Consider the following 19,802-nt stretch of genomic DNA (forward strand, 5'->3'; position numbering starts at 1 on the left):
GTGCTTACTCCTCACTCTGCACTCAGGAATTGCTCTTGGTGGGCTTGGAGGACCATATGGTATGCCGAGGTTCTGCTGACCCGGGTTGGCCGCACGCAAGGCAGATGCCCTCCCCACTATATTGTTGCTCCAGTCCCACGATTCTTTCGTCTCTATTGTGACCACTGTTCTTAAATTTTTTTTTAATTTAATTAATTTATTTTTGCTTTTTGGGTCACACCGGCAATGCACAAGGGTTACTCCTGGCTCATGCACTCAGGAATTACTCCTGGCGGTGCCCGGGGGACCATATGGGATGCTGGGAATCGAACCCAGGTCAGCCGCGTGCAAGGCAAACGCCCTACCCGCTGTGCTATCGCTCCAGCCCCTGTTCTTAAATTTTTCCATACCAAGTGTAATGTATTCCATTTTTATTAAGATGAAATTAATATAATAGATTATTTTCAGAATTCAAATGAAATAAAAACATTTTTTCTTCTTTTTGGGTCACACTCAGTGATGCACATGGATTACTCCTGGCTTTGCACTCAGGAATAGCTCCTGGCGGTGCTCCGGGGACCATACGGGATGCTGGGAATCGAACCCGGGTCGGCCACATGCAAGGCAAATGCCCTACCCGCTGTGCTATCGCTCTAGCCCCATAAAAACTTTTAAATGTTTAACATGTTACTGTTATTTCTCCTTTTTGTTTTGTTGTTATTGAGGTTAATGTTTAGTCTTTTTTGTGCGTGTGAGGTGGGAGGACCACACTTGGTAGTGCGCAGGGCTTACTCTGGCACAGCGCACAGGAGTGACTCCTAGCAGGCAGACTGGGGGTGGGGAAGTTGTGCATAGCAAGCGCCCACCCTCTGGAGTAGCCCTCTGGCCCCCGGGAGTCTTTTTATTATTATTATTATTATTAGTGAAACACCATGAGGTACAGTTGTAGACTTACAAATTTTGTGCTTGGGTTTCAGTTATACAATGATCGAATACCCATCCCTCCACCAGTGCCCGTTTTCCACCACCACGGGTCCCAGTATCCCTCCCACCCCCCATTCCCCCATCCCACCCTGCCTCTGTGGCAGGGCATTCCCTTTTGTTCTCTCTCTCCTCTTGGGTGCTGTGGTTTGCAAATGAGGCATTGAGTGGCAATCATGTTCGGTCTATACTCTACTTTCAGCATGCATCTCTCGTCCGGGGAGGGTCCTCCCACCACCCTTTACTTGGTGCTCGCCTCTCTGTCTGAGCTGCCTTCTCCCCCAGCATGTGCCTCTGACCTCCAAGCCGGTGGAGTGAACCTCCTGGTACTTATCTCCGCCATTCTTGGGTGTTAGTCTCCCAATTTGTTACTCTGTATCCCCCAGATGAATGCAGTCTTTCTATGTCTGTCCCTCTCTTTCTGATTCATTTCACCCAGCATGGTACTTTCCATGTTGTACCACTTGTATGTAAATTTCATGACTTCCTCTTTTCTAACAGCTGCATAGTGCTCCATTGTGTAGATGTACCAGTTTCTTTAACCAGACATCTGTACTCGGGCACTCGGGTTTTTCCCAGATTTTGGCTACTGTGAATAGTGCAGCAGTGAACACAGAAGTGCAAATGTCATTTCGACTATGCTTTTTTGCCCCATAGAGTCTTACTTTTACATTGCATATAATTGAATTGCATATTTTCTTTTTTCCTTTTGAGGTTTTTTTTTTTTTTTTTGCCACACCTGGCGGTGCTCAGACCTTACTCCTGGCTCTGCATTCCACCTCATATGTTTCCCCAAGCCCACCAGGAGTGACCCTTGAGTACAGAGGCAAGAGAAGGCCTCAAGAACCCCTGGGTGTAGTCCTAAAATTAAAAAAATAAGTTTTCCCCAACCCATAGAATGGATAGCACCATTCATTAACCCTAAAGTCATCTATGAGTCTGGGAGGCTCTGGGAGTCTGAGACGATAGATTTATCGATGATAATAAATGAATAATATTTTTGGGTAAAGTATAAGGTTTAAGCTTTTATTATTTAAAAATAAATAAAATTAAGGCCAGAATGATAGTACAGTGAGCAGGGTGCTTGCCTTGCAGGTGGTCAACAAGGTACCCCTAAACCTACCTGAAGTGATTCCTGAGCACAGAGCCAGGAGTAAGCCCTGAGCACCACAGGGTGTGATCCCCACCCCACCCTGCTAAAAAATAACCAAGCTCTGTAGAAGAATAGTCTAACAATTATCTGTAAGGCCCGAAGTAGCCATTGGCCTCCACAAATAAAAGTAAATGGGCTGGAGAGATAGCACAGTGGATAGGGAGATTGCCTTGCACACAGACAACTGGGGTTCAATTCCCAGCATCCTGTATGGTCCCCAAACATTACTACCAAAAGTAATTCTTGGGAGCAGAGCCAGGAGTAGCCCCTGAGCACTGCCAGCTGTGGCCCACCCACAAAATAAAGTTTATTTCCCTCTGATTAGAATACAAAATTGCAGTCTTCGTTTTAAAAGCCTCCTGTGTTAAAAGTGTGAAAGCTATAAACCAGTGTTTCAGGTCACTAGAACATACTGCTTATACTAGTTGCCCTGGCATAATTACTGGGAACTCTTCACTTTGAACTCTGTGGTACTTACAGTTTTGTTGCGTTTTGTGTCTGAGATTCCTGTGAAGATGCTGAAAGTTGGGGCCACAGTGGGTAGAGCCTTTGCCTTACATGCGGCTGACCTCTGTTCAATCCTTGGCATCCCCCAAGCACCGTGAAGAGTAAATCCTGAGCCAAGAGTAAATTGTGAGCACAGAACCAAGGAGTAAGCCCTGGGCATCACTGGGTGTGGCCCCAAAACAACCCTCTACCCCCAGAACACGCTCAAAGTCTCCTGCATTTACGAGTGTGCATAGCTGAGGTCAGAAGAGGCAGAGCTGGAAGAACTGGGATTGGAAGACCCCACTAAGGGCAGTGGATCTGACTGGGGAGGGCGACACAGCTCAGTCCCGGACACGGTCCCCCAAGGACAGCTGGGAGCATCGGCCTCCCCAGCCTGGAGGGCCGCGAGCAGGCTCGGTGGCACAGCACTTGCCGCCCTGTGTGAGCTCCAGGCTTGGTGCCCGCGGTTTCTGCTCCTGCCTCCCTGCCCTCTTCACTTGTTTCATCCTATCCCTGGGCTTCCTTCAGGATCGAAATGATCTGGCAATCTGCTGAATTTCTCACCAGGTAAATTTTTCAAAGGGAAAGGACAAAGGGTCACTCAGTTTTCTATCCCCAGACTCCAATCCCATGTTTGTCACACGCGAGCACCCATTAAAATTTTCCCTGAATGTGAAAAACATTAAGGCGAACCCATAAAATGATTTTCCTCCATAATTTCACTCCTTTCCAGCCATCCCCAAGGTGCTCAGGGGGTACTCCTGGTCCCTGTGCCCCCGTAGGGCTTGGGGTACCACGGAGAGCCAGAGATCGAACCTAGACTTGCACACGCAAAGCACATAATCATCCTTGTGGGTTATCCCTCAGACTCTCATTCCTTATTTGTTATTTCTACACTAGTTTCATTATTTAAGAGGAAGTACTAAAGTATTATGCAAGTTCTGCATGTGTCAGACCAGTATTAACGGTGATTTTGCTTTCTGTTAGGGGAGGCAGTAGGTTTAAAACTTAAGAAAAGATGTAGTTCGGGGCTAGAGGGATAGTAGAGTGGAGAGGTAAGACGGTGTGTAATGGGTTTGCCTTGCACACGGCCAACCCGGGTTTGATTCCCAGCACTGCATATGGTCCCCCGAACCATACCAACTCCCCGAGCGCCCGGCTCACTGTACTGTTACTCTGGCCTTAATTGTATTCCTTTCGAAATAATAAAACCTTCAACCTTATGCTTCACCCCAAAATGATATGATCCGTTTATTATCATTGGCAAACCTACCATCGCACCAAACCTGTGTCAGCTTCTTGCATTACAGGCGCCCTACCTGCTGGACTCTCATTCCAATCCTGGACACACTTTGATTTGATTCGTTTTGGGGTCACACCCACCGGTGCTCAGGACTTACTCCTAGCTCTGTGCTCAGAGGTCACTCTTGGTGGGGCTTGGGGGACCCCGTAGAGGATTCCAGGAACCAACCTAGGTTGGCTGTGTGCAAGGCCAGGCCAGTGCCCTCCCTGTTGTACTATTGCTCCAGCCCTTGGACACTTTCTTTTTTTTTTCTTTTTGCATTTTGGGTCTCACCCTGCAATGCTCAGGGGTTTCTCCTGGCTCTGCACTCAGAAATCACTCCTGTCGGTGCTCGGGGGACCATATGGGATGCTGGGAATCGAACCCGGGTCGGCCGTGTGCAGGGCAAACGCCCTACCCGCTGTGCTATTGTTCCAGCCCCTGGACACATTTTTTTGTGACTTGTGTTTGCCTTTGTAGTATCCAGAGTTTTCACTGATAGAGTTGAAATATTACTGATTTCCCCTTTTTTTGTATATGGGGAGGAGGTGCTCCCAAGCAGTGCTCGGGAAGCCTGCCCGGGGGCCCCACCGGCAGTTCTCAGCCAGCCAGCCTGTGGCTGAGTGCAGTGGCCTGAGGATGCAGTGCTCTTGCCCAACAGTGCAGCCCCCTGGGGGTGCCGGCCTGCAGGCTGCACTCCACTGCACTGCTGGACGAGCCTGGCACAGGGGCATGCGGGGCTCCTCCCAGATTCCGCTGGCTCCTGGCCCCGGGCTTCTCTCACCCTGTCACGGCATTTACGCTTCTCTCTGTGACTTTATAGCTTGTGTCTTTGTAGTGCTGAGTAATATTCCACCCTCTGGGTCTGACACAGTGTATTTATTCCTCTACCGAAGAGCAGCTCGTTCGCTTCCCCGGCTTGGCAGTTACGAGCAGAAACTGCTTTGAACATCTGCATCCTGGTTTTTGTGCGAACAGTTTTTACTTCTTGACTGAACACGCAGGAACACAACTGCCACATTAGGTGGTAAGAAACACGTTCTCTTTGTTTGCCATGTCTCACAGCCCGTCGGCAAGAGCTCCTGTTCCCCTCCCCCATTGTCCGCTTCTGGGCTCGTCAGTGTTCTGGGTCTTGAACGATTTTAGTTAAGTTCACAGTGGTACGAAATACTTTGCACTTACAAAATACAAATTTTGTAGAGGTGCAATCAGTACCTCTGTATACCTTAAGCATAAGAGTTTTGTGTGTGTGTGTGTGTGTGTGTGTGTGTGTTAAAATGTGGAGACTGGGGCCGGAGCGATAGCACAGCAGGTAGGGCGTTTGCCTTGCACGCGGCCGACCCGGGTTCGATCCCCGGCATCCCGTATGGTCCCCCCAAGCACCGCCAGGCGTAATTCCTGAGTGCAGAGCCAGGAGCGACCCCTGAGCATTGCTGGGTGTGACCCAAAAGGCGAAAAAAAAAATAAAATAAAAAAATAAAAATAAAATGTGGAGACTAAGGTAAAGGAACAGAATTCACCCATTATCTTCTCATCCTAACATAACTACTTAGAGGGTGTTGCCTGTCTTTATTTTGGGCTGTACCCAGAGGTGCTCAGACTGCCCAGGGATCCTTCCTGGAGGCGTTAGGGGACCAACCTGGTGAGTGGCCTGCTAGGCAAGTGCCTTATCCGCTAGACTCTCTTTCTGGGCCATATTTGTACATTTTTTGAAGTTGAAATTATCCTACTGTTTATACAGTTTATAATCAATTTTTTTTTGGTTTATTTGGGGGCTTTGTTTTGTGTCTTCAGGGGCTCCCCTTGGCTCTGTGCTGGGGGCATTCCTGGTACCGTGCTGAGGGCAGCCTAGTGAAACCAGATGGAGTGCTGGGGATTGAGTCTGGGTGGGCTGCGTGCAAGGCGAGTGGTCTAATGGGTGTTCCACCTCTCCCGCCCCCAGAAGATCCCTTTAGTCTTCATCCATTCCACTCCATCACCTTTCTTCTGTAGTTAGAATCTAAAGGATATACTTAGATTGGACATTTGCTCTGTTCCTTTATATACCTTGTATAAGAGAGTTCATCCAGTAGTTTTGTCTGTTAAATTTTTTTTTTTCAGGCCCCATTCCCCCATTGAATCATTCAAATTAAATTTTTTTCATTTTTATTGAGGACAGGCAGTGAATTTTGTACTTTTAATTAAGATTGTTTACCAGATCTCCTTTCACTCGAAAAAGCTCAAGCAACTTTCAGCTGCTTGCTTTCTCGTGTCCTTTTTCCTTTCCCCCACCGACTTTCGGGGGAACTCTGCAGACCCAGGGTCTCTTCCCATGGTTCTCTGCAGCCAGATGCTGCAGCCCAGCTGAGCGTGCTCAGGGGGCCATGCAGTGACCAGGGTCAAGCCTGGGTTTTGGACATGCCTGACATGAGCTCCAGCTGCTTGAGACCGAGATTGTCCGCATCTTACTCAGACAGTGAATTAGATTGGTGGGGCTGGGGAGGTCCTGCAGCACAGTTGAACCAAGTTTGATCCCCAGCAACCAGTGAGGTCCCCCAGGCTTTCCAAGAGCTGTTCCTGAGTGCAGAGCCAGGAGTCAACCCTGAGCACTGCTCCATGTGGTCCCAAAACAATAAATATTCACATAAATAAGTTAGCTGATGTGCCAGGATGCGCCATATAAAAGATACCTTATTTCTGAAACAAAATCCCCCCAGAGTTTTGATAGTAGTCAAGAGTAGTGATTTTGTGCAGACATGTCCAAGCTTCATTTCCTTATTGCTTCTAAACTGGATCTCATATCTCAGGAGGCCAAAGTCCAGCAGATTGCTAAAACATTTAGTCAATAAGAGTAATCACTGACTTGATTGTTTGCTCTAAGATTAGCAAGAAGGCAGAGCTGGATGAAAAGAGGCCAGCTAGTCTGAGTTGACGGCAGAGTTAGCAGGGACAAGTGTGGTGTGATTTTTTTTTCTACACCCTGTTAGTGTCTAGTATCGCTGGACCAGCACCAGGCCATAAGCTGGTGACACTGGAAGCAGCTCTGCTGATACCCAGGGGTCTGTGTTTCTCCGACTGTGACCCGTCACCCAGTGTCTAAGAAGTTAGATTGTGGACATGGCAGGGAGTTGGTTAGAAAGCTCTGTGGAACACATACAATGACTCTGCCGCTCTTAGAAATATCTAGTATCTGAATTCAGCTGGCTTTGTGCCTTTTTCTTTTTAAATTTTTTTGGGTAACACCCGGCGATGCACAGGGGTTCCTCCTGGCTCTGCACTCAGGAGTTACTCCAGCGGTGCTCAGGGGACCATTTGGGATGCTGGGAATTGAACCCGGGTTGGCCGCGTGCAAGGCAAACGTCCTACCCGCTGTGCTATTGCTCCAGCCCCTGTGTCCTTTTTTATGGGCAAAGATATCTCTAATCTTTCTTAAAACACATTGTGTTTGTTTCTTTGTCTCATGCATCTTTCTTTCTGTGTATCTTCCCTCTATAATCATGACAGTCTTTTCAGTAGGGGCCATACCCACTAGTGCTGGGCCGCCCCCAGTGGTGGTCGGGGTGCTTGGAGGCCAGGCAGAGCTGGGAATGAGACTTTTCCTACTCGCCCTGCTCTGTCTCTGCCTCAGCGCTCTGACAACGCTTTTGTATTTTTGTTGTTTTGGGTTACACCGGCTGTAGCTCATGGCTCTCGCCAGGCAGGCGTGGGTGACCATAGAGGTGCCAGGGATCAAGCCCCGGTCAGCTGTGTGCAAAGCAGGCAAGTACCTTATCCACGGTACTACCCCATGGCCCAAATGTTCTTGTATTTTAAGTGCAAAATTCCTCAAAACATCAAAATTTGTCTTTGCGGTTTATACTCTATATAATATAAAGCTTTTCTTTTTTTTGCCTATAGTCTGTATAGACAAAAAATTTTTTATTGTTATTTTTTTGGGTCAGACCTTGTGGTGTTGAGGGCCTATTCCTGGCTTGACACTCATGGTGGTGCTCCAGGGGATGGAACCCAGGTCAGCCACGTGCAAGGGAAGTGCCCTACCTGCTGCACAATTGCTCCAGACTCATTTGCATCTTTATTTTAAAAATATTGGTTATGGGGCTGGAGAGATAGCACAGCGGGTAGGGCGTTTGCCTTGCACGCGGCCGACCCGGGTTCGATTCCCAGCATCCCATATGGTCCCCTGAGCACCGCCAGGAGAAACTCCTGAGTGCAGAGCCAGGAGTAACCCCTGTGCATCGCCAGGTGTGACACAAAAAGGGAAAAAAATAAAAATATTGGTTAGATGCCATGAAGTAGGTGGCACTGTCTTAACCATAATGTGTGTTGCAGGCTGTGCTCAGGGCTTACTCCTGGCTCTGTGCTCAGAGATCACGTCTGGTGTGGTTCAGGGGACCATACGGGATGCCAGGAATCGCATCTAGGAGACGAGCGCCTTACCTGTTGTTCTGTCTTTTCAGTCCCATAATTCAACATCACGGATATTTAATTTTTATACAGTCAAACGCACACTTTTAAGAAATAGGGTCCCACCCTGTAGGGTGGGGTCTGGGGTGTGGTTTCTCCTTATATGCTTAGTCAGGTGGTATCTGACTGGTGCTACACCAGTGATGCTTAGTTGTGCTTAAGGCTTCATCAGTGAATTGCCCCAGTTCCCCCTCCCAGAGAAGCTCACAGTGCTCTTAGGAGCACCCCTAACCCCCAGAGTTTATCTTTAACCTTTTCTTTGTGCTGTCTAGAAAGCATAAAAGCATGGTCTTGCTGTCAGCTGTTCCGACTGAAGGGACAGGACCCCCGTGGGGAAGGACAAGCTGAAGTGGCCTGAGGACTTAGTCTGGGATTCGCAGTAAAAGGTTTGCTTGCCCTTGGAGCCCAAAGAACTAAGTTTTGGAATCTGTCTCCCTTACTGTGTTTATCAAAATATTTGATAATAACACTTATCAGAAGTGTTAATAGGAAGTAAACGTAATTGTTTCATATGTGCAGCTGAAGGGAAAGAGAAGAACATTATAGATGTCCCTGGGAGACAGCATCTCCTTGAGTTAAACTCCCAGAGAATTTCCTCCACCAAAACACTTTACCTCTGTAAGTGATCAGTCACACCAGCATGTTGTCCTAGACCTCAGGTCCACTCAGACGTTCTGTAAGTATGCTGACAGCCCTGCGTTAAACCGGCCAGTTTGACCACCAGTCTGTGGTCCCCAGTCTCTTTGTTCCTCTGATGGGGGGTTCTGGGGTGGCTGATCTCAGCCACCAAGCACACATCGAGCACCCACCCCTGAACTCACAAGTGCTCAGGGATCACCAGGGTCACCCAGGGCCCCTTGGAGGGCACTCGTGGTGCTGTGGGTGGAACTCGGGGCCTTGAATGCTCTTGCCATGTGCTCTGCCGCCAGAACTATCTCCCTGGAACAAAACACACATTCTAAGTGTAAAGTTGTGACAGAAGTGTAGACCCATTGAATCGCCACCTCAAATCAACTTGTAGAATAATATTCTTATCGTTTAAGAAAGCTATCAGCCCTGGTGCCATAGTACAGCGAGTAGGGAGGGCGTTTGTTTGTACCTGGGTGACCAGATGACCCAGCTTTGATTCCGGCCCTGCCAAGGGTGATCCCTGAACACTGCTGGGGGTGACCTAAGAACGAAAAATTTCAAAAAAGAAAGCTCCCATGTGTTCTTGGTGCTCACATCCCGGTGGACAACTACTGATCTGGTTTCTACCGTTTCAGAACAGCTTCCCCCCTCATCTAGGTCTTCCTGTAAATGGAATCAAATCACCTTTCTGTGTGACTTCTTTCTCCGATGCATTTTTGAGATTCATCTGTGTTGTTATGGGTTCCCCATCTCCACCCACCCCCCTGCCTTCACTGGAGTACTTCATTGCATCCGTGTACCATAATTTATCTACCCACCACTTAACAGATATTGGGGTTCTTTGTACCAGTGAAATACTTTGGACTATGAAATAAAAACTTGAATGATCAGGGGCTGGAGCGATAGCACAGCAGGTAGGACGTTTGCCTTGCACGCGGCTGACCCGGGTTCAATTCCCAGCATCCCATATGGTCCTCTGAGCACTGCCAGGAGTGATTCCTGAGTGCATGAGCCAGGAGCAACCCCTGTGCATCGCCGGGTGTGACCCAAAAAGAAAAAAAAAAAAACCAAAACTTCAGTGATCATCCAGCCCCATTTGTTTGTGTGACTGTGTTTTCATTTCTCGTGGAAGTAGATCGCTGGATCTTGTGAGTGTGTAACACTGGGAAGTGCAGTCAGATTTGTTGTCCTTTGGCTTTTACCCGCTTTCAGATGAGAGTGCTAGTTCTCTCGCATTCTTGGTAACTTGGCTTTTGGCTTTAGCCCTCATTTTAATTTGGACCATCCTGATGAACAGTGTAATATCAGCCCTTGCCTTTTCTTCCTATTGGGACCAGACCTAGTGGCACTGGGAGGCGGGGCGGGGGCGGGGGAGCCCATCTATCGTCAGGAGATCCCAGGGGGAGTCAGGGGTTGAACTCTGGCCCCCTCGTGTGCGAAGATTGTACCTTACCCTTGAGCCGTTTCCCTGACCCCTCTGTATTTTCATCTAAAGAATTGAAGAGTATGTTTTATTGCTCGTTGTCCTAGGAGTTTCCTATCCAAAACGGTACAAAACGTGCAGGCTGTGATTGCTTTCTTGCATGTTACAGGGGCTCAAAGTAATATTCTGCTTACTAGATTGAATGACTACTAGATTGATTGAATTTGTTTGTTTGGGGTTTTAGGCTACACCCAGCAGTGTTGGGGGTCCTCCTGGTAGTCCTCAGGAGACCCTGAGGTGCTCAGGACAGACCCCGGGGCTCTAGCATGCAGAGCATGGACTCTGGCTTTTGCAGTTAACAGCTTGGATTAAAAGTCTTACTTAAATCTGTGGTACCGGAGCCATAGCAAGTGACTTGCACCCAGCATCCCCTGTGTTCCCTGGAGCCCTGCCAGGAGAGATCCCTGAGCACAGAGCCAGGAGTAAGTCCTGAACCCTGCTGAGTATGACCCAAAAACAAACAATAAAAAGTGAAACTGATTAAAATGATCAAGTATATCTTTACATTGATTAGAGCACAAAAAAGATTAGGCGACTTAACTAAGAGAACAAAATTGGTCTGGGTAGGGTTTGGAGTTTTGGGGTGGACTTTCTCCCCTTATTTTATTCTGAAAAAAGCGTACAGAAAGTTGAAAGAATTTTACATGGAGTGCCCACCTACCAACAGCCTAGCGCTGTAACTAATGTTTTCCTGAATTAGTTGAATTGTCACCTGAAAAAACATGGGCTGTCGCTGTTCCTATGACGCGGGCGTGGCAGCTCCAGGAGGTTCCCTCGGGTCTCTGTCGCCATTCTTGGAATGCAGTCATTCACTTTCAGGGAAGTCCAGGTGGTTATGTTGCGAAACAGGAAAAAGGCAAGGGAGAGTGGTGGCAGAAAGGAGGCCTGGCCACCAGCCTGCTGTCCCACCCGATGGAACTGTCGCAGGAGCCCGCTTAACTGAGTGCTCGCCCCCTTCCAGAGTCCCATCTCAAGCTCTGGAAAGTAGAGCCAGGATTAATCCCTTTCTGTTTTTGTATCAGGAATTGAGGGGTAGTGAGATTACCTGTAATCCCATCAGCGGCCAAGACTCAGAGACTATAAAAACCAGCTCCCGGAACCGCGTGGCCGCATTCGTGGCCGCGCAACAACTTATTATAACATCTTATTATCTCATTCCTACTTTGGACAACCTGGCAGGCTACCGAATGCAGCCTGCCCACAGGGCAGAGTCTGGCAAACTCCCCGTGGCGTCCCCAATATGCCAAATACCAGTAACAATGATGGGTCTCATTCTCCTAAAGAGCCTTGAATATCATCTCAGGGCTAGGATGAAGGAGACGTTACTGGGGCCTGCTCGAGGCAATCGACGAATAACAGGATGATTTGTGATTGTGATTTGTGAGATTACCTGATGACCAAGGTCGCATCTGTTACATGGTGTAGACAGTATTCAGACCCTGCCATCTGACTCCAAAGGCCACTCGTTGTAGAGGAAGTGTGTTCTGGTGGAATTTCTCTTGTAGATTTTATGTTTGCATTTACTTGTCTGTATATAAACATTTTCTTTCTGGTTTTGTTTTTTTTTTAGGGGGGGTGGGGGACCACACCCAGTGGTGGTGGTACTCAGAAGCTATTCCAGGGACCGGCCATATATGGTGCCAGGGATTCAGAGTGCCATCAGCAGGTTGAAGGCGAGCGCCTTACGCCCCCTGCATCTCGCTGGTCCCCATAGTAATGTTCTGTGGGGAAAGAGATATGCCGTAGAGATTCCAATCGGAGGCCTCTGGATTTTTTTCTTGCCGGAAATCAAACCAGGAACTTGCACATAAGTGCCTGTGCTCTGATGTCCCACCCGATGGAACTATCTCCATCACCCCCGCCCCAGCCCCGCCCCAATTCTTTTGGAGGGAAGCCCTGCTTGTTTGTTTATTTAGGTTTCTGGGCCACACCTGGCAATGCTCGGGGCTCTACACTCAGGAATTAACCCTTGGCAGTGCTTAGGGGACCATTGGGATGCCAGGGATCAAGCCTGGGTCAGCCATGTGCAAGGCGAGCGCCCTCCTTCCTATGCTCTCTCTCCAACCCCTGGGAAGCCTCTCATAAAGCCGAGCTTTCTGAGGCTTTATTCCACTCATTTAATTTGGGGAAAAAATGAAGGAATACACAGTTTTGTATGAAATTACGGATGTGTAGTATTTCTTCTACAAGAGGCAAGTAAAGACTAGCAAGTTGGTTTAGCAAGTAAAGACTAGCAAGTCTTTCCCGTTTTTTTTTTTTTTGTTGTTGTTGTTTGTTTGTTTTTCAGAAAGGTGTTTTGGGTGGTAGCCAGCTTGCAGGTGGGTCTCAGCAGTGAGGAGGAGGTCAGTCAGGCTCCCCGCCCCGCCACTGCTGCCCCCTAAGGGTCTCTGGACATTGTTAGGGCATATTTCTGAGGATAACTTACGAAGAGTTTATTCTAACTTGGTTTTTTGTTTTTTTTGTTTGTTTTGTTTTTGCTTTTCGGGTCACACCCGGCGACACACAGGAGTTACTCCTGGTTCATGCACTCAGGAATTACTCCTGGCGGTGCTCCGGGGGTCCATATGGGATGCTGGGAATCGAACCTGGGTCGGCTGCGTTCAAGGCAAACGCCCTCCCCGCTGTGCTCCAGCCCCGTTTATTCTAACTTGGAAACTGAAGGGATGAAGGTAGTTCTTGACTTTCCTCGTAACTCATTCCCCTTTTTTTTTTAAAACCAGTGACCTGGTGGGACTTCTTCCTTGGGCGACGGGGATTGGAGAAAGCCTGTGCCCAGAGCAGCAGTTTTCCATGCGAGTTCTCTGTATAGTCACTGACCCCCGAGCCTTAGGAACAGAGTGCCGCAGGTCAAAAATCCTTTCAGGGGGGGCTGGAGCAATAGCACAGCGGGTAGGGCATTTGCCTTGCACGCGGCCAACCCGGGTTCAATTCCCAGCATCCCATATGGCTCCCCGAGCACCGCCAGGGGTAATTCCTGAGTGCAGAGCCAAGGAGGAACCCCTGTGCATTGCTGGGTGTGACCCAAAAAAAAGCAAAAAAAAAAAATCCTTTAAGGGAAAACATCAGAGTGCTGAAAAGTTAGATTTGCACAGCATTTCTTTTTTATTGTGTATTTATTTTGGACCTGACATCTGGTGGTACCCAGGCAATGCCCAGTGTGGTACTTGGGGGTGCCAGTGCTGTTGCTGGGGCAGCATATGGGCTGGGAATCTCCACCGGGTTCCTACGTGGCAGGGCACACCGAGCATCATTCTCAAACTCTTCCACAGATGCACAGTTCGTGGAATGGGTAGCAGTAACGTAAAAGGGATGTTTCATATCCAATATTCCCCCCCCCCCCCCAGTTTCCAAAGGAGGCTTTGTTTGCCCCGCTTGTTTAAAAAGAAGTGGAGTTCATGCCCAATCCAATCAGCTAATCAGTGGCTGAATAAATAGCAGTACTCCTAATTTAATAAATAAATAAATAAAAAGAAGAAGTTAGCAAGACATTCCTAGAGGTGTACAGAAAAAAAATTTTTTGTTTTGCTTTGGGGGTACACCCAGTGATGCTCAGGGGTTACTCCTGGCCCTGCATTAAGGAATCACTCCTGAAAGTGCTGGGGAGTTCATGTAGGATGCTGGGAATTGAACCCAGGTTTGCTGCTTGCAAGGTGAGTGCCCTGCCTTCTGTACCATTGCACTGGCCTGGACGTACAAAAAAATTTTTTTTTATTAAAAAATTTTTTAATAGACATCATGAAGTACAGTTGCAGACTTACACATTTTTGTGCTTGGGTTTCAATTATACAATGATCAAATACCCATCCCTTCACCGGTGCCCATTTCCCACCACCACGGATCCCAGTATCCCTCCCACCCCCCATCCCCCCTATCCCACCCTGCCTCTGTGGCAGGGCATTCCCTTTTGTTCTCTCTCTCTCCTTCTGGGTGTTGTGGTTTGCAAAAGAGGCAATGGGTGACAATCATGTTTGGTCTATTGTCTGCTTTCAGCATGCTTCTCCCATCCTGGGAGGATCCTCCCAACACCTTTATTTGGTGTTCCCTTCTCTATCTGAGCTCCCTTTTCCCCTAGTATGTGTGGTTGGCCTCCAAGCCATGGAGTAAAATTCCTGGTACTAATCTCGGCCATTCTTGGGTGTTGGTCTCCTATTTTGTTATTTTATGTTCCCCAGATGAATGCACTCTTTCTATGTCTGTTCCTCTCTTTCTGACTCATTTCACTTAACATGATACTTTCCATGTAGTACCACTTGTATATAAATTTTATGACTTCATCTTTTCTAATAGCTACATAGTACTCCATTGTGTACATGTACCAAAGCTTCTTTAACCAGTCATCTGTTCTCGGGCACTCAGGTTTTTTCCAGATTCTGGCTATTGTAAAGAGTGCTTCAATGAACAAACAAGTGCAGATGTCACTTCAACTATACTTTTTTGCCTCTCTGGGATATATTCCCAGGAGTGGTATTGCTGGGTCAAATGGGAGCTCAATTTCTAATTTTTTGAGATTCGTCCATACTGTTTTCCAGAAGGGCTGAACCAGTGGACATTCCCACCAACAGTGAAGGAGGGTCCCTTTCTCGCCACATCCACGCCAGCACCGGTTGCTTTTGTTCTTGTGGATATGGGCCAGTCTCTGTGGTGTGAAATGATATCTCATTGTGGTTTTGATCTGCATCTCCCTGATGATTAATGATGTAGAGCATTTTCTCATGTGCTTTTTAGCCATTCGGATTTCTTCTTTGTGAAAGTTTCTATTCATTTCATCTCCCCATTTTTTGATGGGGTTGAATGTTTTTTTTTTGTGGAGTTCAACCAGTACTTTGTATATCCTTGAAATTAACCCCTTATCAGATGTGTAGTTGGCGAATATCCTTTCCCATTCTGTATACTGTCTTTGTATTTTGGTCACTGTTTCTTTTGCGGTGCAGAACCTTCTTAGTTTAAGGTAGTCCCATTTGTCTATCTCTGTTTTCACTTGCTTGGCCAGCGGCGTGACATCTTTGAAGATACCATTAGCTTCTATGTCATGGAGGGTTTTGCCAACCTTGTCTTAAGTGTACCTTATGGATTCCGGTCTGATGTTGAGGTCTTTAATCCATTTTGATCTTACTTTTGTACATGGAGTTAGGCAGAGATCTGAGCCCATTTTTTTGCATGTAGCCGTCCAGTTTTGCCAGCATAATTTGTTAAAGAGGATTTCCCTGCTACACTTCACTTTTCTTGCCCCCTTATCGAAGATTAGATGCTCGTATGCTTGGGGGGAGATGTCAGTATATTCAACCCTGTTCCATTGGTCTGCCGCTCTGCCTTTGTTCCAGTACCATGCTGTTTTAATTATTACTGCTTTGTAGTAGAGCTTGAAGTTAGGGATGTTGATTCCTCCCATTTTCTTTTTCCCAATAATTGCTTTAGCTATTCGTGGGGGCTTATTGTTCCATATGAATTTCAGGAGTGTTTGCTTCACTTCTTTGAAGAATGTCATGGATATCCTAATAGGGATTGCATTGAATTTATACAGTGCTTTGGGAAGTATTGCCATTCTGACAATGTTAATTCTCCCGATCCATGAACAGGGGATATTTTTCCATTTCCTCGTATCCTCTTTTATTTCCTGAACTAGCGTTTTGTAGTTTTCTTTGTAGACGTACAAAAATTTTTATGTTCATTTTGAACCTTCGCTTTTTCAATTGTATCTCTTTTACTATCTAAGTATCAGAACTACTAATCTGACCATAAATTTAGATGAATTCTTTTGCCAACCCCCAGCTCTAGATTTTCAGTTTTTCCTCTAAAATCTTTTCATAGGGGCCAGAGCCATAGCACAATGGGTAAGGCGCTCGCCTTGCATTCCTGCCGACCCTGGTTCAATCCCTGGCACCCTCTATGGTCTCCCGAGCATCGCCAGGAGTAAGCTGTGAGCACAGCAGTGTGGCCTTAAAACAAAACAAAAAATAAAATAAAAAATTCTTCATAGCCACAGGTACATAGTTTGTTTGTTTTTTAATGCTCCTGATCCAAGTGTTCAGGCATTGTTCTGAGCGATCACTTGGATCCTCAGAAGCGCCTGCAAGCTCTCATTCCTGTTCCTGCTTTACAGATGTTGGAAGCAAGACTTGAGAAAGCCTGCTGACTTGATCAAAATCACTTCTAGTTCTAATAGTGCCAGGATTTTAAGTCATGTAGATCTACCCCTGGTGCCCATTTTCTCTATGGTGCTTTGCTCTATGACCAACTTATCATTTTAAAAGTAAAGTAAGTAAAATAAAGGCCCTCCCGTTGATCATCGATTTGCTCGAGCGGGCCCAGTAACGTCTCCATTGGAGACTGTGTTGTTACTGTGTTTGGCATATCGAATACGTCACAGGGAGCTTGACTTTTTGGTCACACCCAGCAGTGCTCAAGGGTAACCTTACTCCTGGCTCTGCACTAAAGAATTAGTCCTGGCGGTGCTTGGGGGACCATATGGTATGCCGGGAATTGAACCCCGGTCGGCCGTCTGCAAGGCAAACGCCCTGCTTGCTGCACTATTGCTCTGGTCCTCCCTAAATTCTTTATTATTTATATTACTCCTAGCTCTATGCTGAAGAATCACTCCTGGCAGGGTTCGGGAGACCATATTGAGATGCCAGGGATTGAACCTGGGTCAGCCACCTGCAAGGCAAGCACCCTGTCTGTTGTACTATTGCTCCAGCCTCATCAGCATCTTTAAAAAGAACGTTGGTTAGATGCCACGAAGTCGATGGTGATGCCTCAACCACATGCTTGTTGCCAGACCCCCTTCCATCTGTCAGGGGGAGTGCAAACCCTCTCTCCTTTCTTGCAACTTTTTTTTTTTTAATCACTAGTCTGACCTGATCCAGATTTTTTTTTTAATCAGTGCAAGAGGCTCTTGATTTTCTTCCATAACTAGTAAATTATGAAATTATTGAAAAATGTTGATATATGAACTAGATGTGGGGTAGTGAAGTATCAATCTGCCGACTTTCCTGGCCGGATGACTAGACTCAGAGTAAGGAGCCGAGCCGGGTGATCTGCCTGCTGTTTACATGAATGGATGTTTCAGATGCCAGACTCTGACGAAGACAGTGCCAGTGACTCAAGCTTGTGGAGGGCGTGTTACTAAACTTAGCCTCGTTTTTAGGAAATGAAAAAAAAAAAAAAAACAGTGGTTTGGAACAGTACCGAAGCAGTTTAACTCTAGAAGGTGGATCAGCTTTTCTCAAACTGACTAAAGGCCAGGTGTGAACTTCCTACACCCTTCGGGCTGGCCCTGGAGGGGACCCCCAGGCCGCTGTTTGCCGGAGTTTTGCTGACACAGTCACTGGTCAGCATTCTGGGAAAGGAGTTGGGTTTGCTAAGTGAATTTCCTGAGAATCAGCATCTTTCTTGACAGGACTTTTGTTCTTTCTAACCTTTTTTCAGTTACAGCCTTTTTATACCCAGTGAAACAAAAAAGGAGAATGAGGAGACTGACTCATTCTGTAACCTTAGATGTATATAATTGGTTAGTAAATATATGTATTTACTATATTTACAACACATGTGTGTGTGTGTGTGTGTGTGTGTGTGTGTGTGTGTTTACTGGAATGGAGGACCATATGTGGTGCCAAATGAACACTGTGATCAGCTGCATTGCACTTTCTCTCTGGATCAATAAATATCATATAACATATATTATACACGCACACACACATATTGGTTTGTACTGGAGATCAAGTCCAGATCCTCACACATGCCAGGCATATGCTCATCCCTCACCCCAAAAGCACCTGTATTTTTTTTAGTTTGAACTAATTACACAAGGATATGAGAGAGAGAGAAAGAGAGAGAGAGAGAGAGAGAGAGCGAGAGAGAGAGAGCACAGAGCAGAAAAGAAGTAGATAGAACCCTGGGAGGTGAATGAAAGTGATTGGGAGAACAGAGGAAGTGGGGTCTCCTTCAGGGATCTTGATAGTAGAGTTTTGGAGAAGTGATTTCCTTTCCTTTAAAAAGATGGTGTGAAATCTATGTGAAGATAAGTACCATTTAACTGACAAAACTTGATAGAAAAGGAAGTTCGACTAATCATGGGTCTCAGGTGAAGTCAGATATGAAAGTAAAGTTAGGGGGCCTGAGCGATAGCACAGCGGGTAGGGCGCTTGCCTTGCACACGGCCGTCCTGGGTTCGATCCCCGGCATCCCATATGGTCCCCCGAGCACCGCCAGGAGTAATTCCTGAGTGCAGAGCCAGCAAGAACCCTTGAGCATCACTTGGTGTGACCCAAAAAGCAGAAAAAAAAAAAAAGAAAGTAAAGTTAAAGCGATTGCCATTTTTCCTCTTGGAGTCTTGTCCGGGAAAGCCTTCTTTAAGGGAATCCCGGCTGGGTGCGGTCCTCAGGCTGGGTGGTCCCGACCCTCGGTTCTGCTGGACGCCTGCTTGCTGCTCTGGCTTCCTCGGACGATCAGCTCTTTGCTTTCAAAGCTTGTTTCCTCCTCGGCTTTACTCTTCCCCCAGAGCTTTCCCCGAGGCCGTGTGTTCGAGCCCAGTGTTCCGCTCCGGGGACCCCTCGCCTGTTTCCATGTCTCCCCCCCCCCCACCGGGTCCTGAGGTCGGTCCCCGCTCTATGATCTGCGAGGACATCAGTAGCCTTTCTGGAACCAACCGGCATTTTCTGGTTCCCGCGATGTGATACCAGATGGGGGCAGGGGGGTGGACAGGAGGGCGTTGGACCCACCGGTTTATGAGATCGTCTTTTTTTTTCCCTTTCCCGCAGGAACGGCGTGAATGTGGAGGGGGCCACCCACAAGCAGGTGGTCGACCTGATCCGCGCAGGCGAGAAGGAACTGATCTTGACGGTGTTATCGGTGCCCCCTCACGAGGCAGATAACCTAGATCCCGGCGACGACTCCCTGGGACAGTCATTCTACGACTACACAGAAAAGCAGGCAGTGCCCATCTCGGTCCCCACGTACAAACACGTGGAGCAGAATGGTGAGAAGTTCGTGGTGAGTGTCAGCCCCACTTGGCCCTCGGACCCTTAGTCCCTGTTCTTCTGGCTGCATCATGGATGTGCCTTCCTAGAGCCCGAGAGGAAGTGGCTGGTTTGAAGTTGCTGGTCTCCCCCAGAAGACGCTGCACCTTGATTTACTGCCCGGGGTGAACTATCAAAATGAAACGGAGCCCCCTATTTTGCCCGTTTTTAATGTCAAATGAATACAGTCATGTGTATTACTTTAAGTGTGACATCGTTTACTTAGTATAGTTCTTCGAGGTGTCCTCACCCTTCAGGCCCTCTCCTACCCCAGGCTTCTCCATTTTCACACATATCTGTGAACTCTCTGCCCAAAAAAGGACTAATTATATTAAGAATGAATTTCAG

At 47.4% G+C, this 19,802-nt stretch overlaps 1 protein-coding gene and 1 non-coding gene across 4 annotated transcripts in view; one reads left to right on the top strand and one right to left on the bottom strand.

The window, feature by feature from the left end:
• SNX27 (sorting nexin 27) overlaps positions 1-19,802 on the top strand; it is a 77,624-nt gene that overhangs the window by 12,163 nt on the left and 45,659 nt on the right. For 2 of the 3 annotated variants that reach the window (XM_056117768.1, XM_056117905.1), the window contains exon 2: positions 19,197-19,428. The exons of the other annotated variant lie outside the window; for it this stretch is intronic. In XM_056117768.1, coding sequence (XP_055973743.1) covers positions 19,197-19,428 — 232 coding nt within the window. The remainder of the gene's footprint in view (positions 1-19,196; positions 19,429-19,802) is intronic. 3 annotated transcript variants of the gene reach the window in all.
• On the bottom strand, positions 17,153-17,269 carry LOC130035567 (U6atac minor spliceosomal RNA). Its single transcript, XR_008794247.1, has one exon. It is a non-coding gene; the product is annotated as a U6atac minor spliceosomal RNA (small nuclear RNA).

The sequence above is a fragment of the Sorex fumeus genome, unplaced genomic scaffold (assembly GCF_029834395.1).
Source record: "Sorex fumeus unplaced genomic scaffold, SorFum_2.1 ptg000001l, whole genome shotgun sequence".
NCBI classification, from domain to species: domain Eukaryota; kingdom Metazoa; phylum Chordata; class Mammalia; order Eulipotyphla; family Soricidae; genus Sorex; species Sorex fumeus.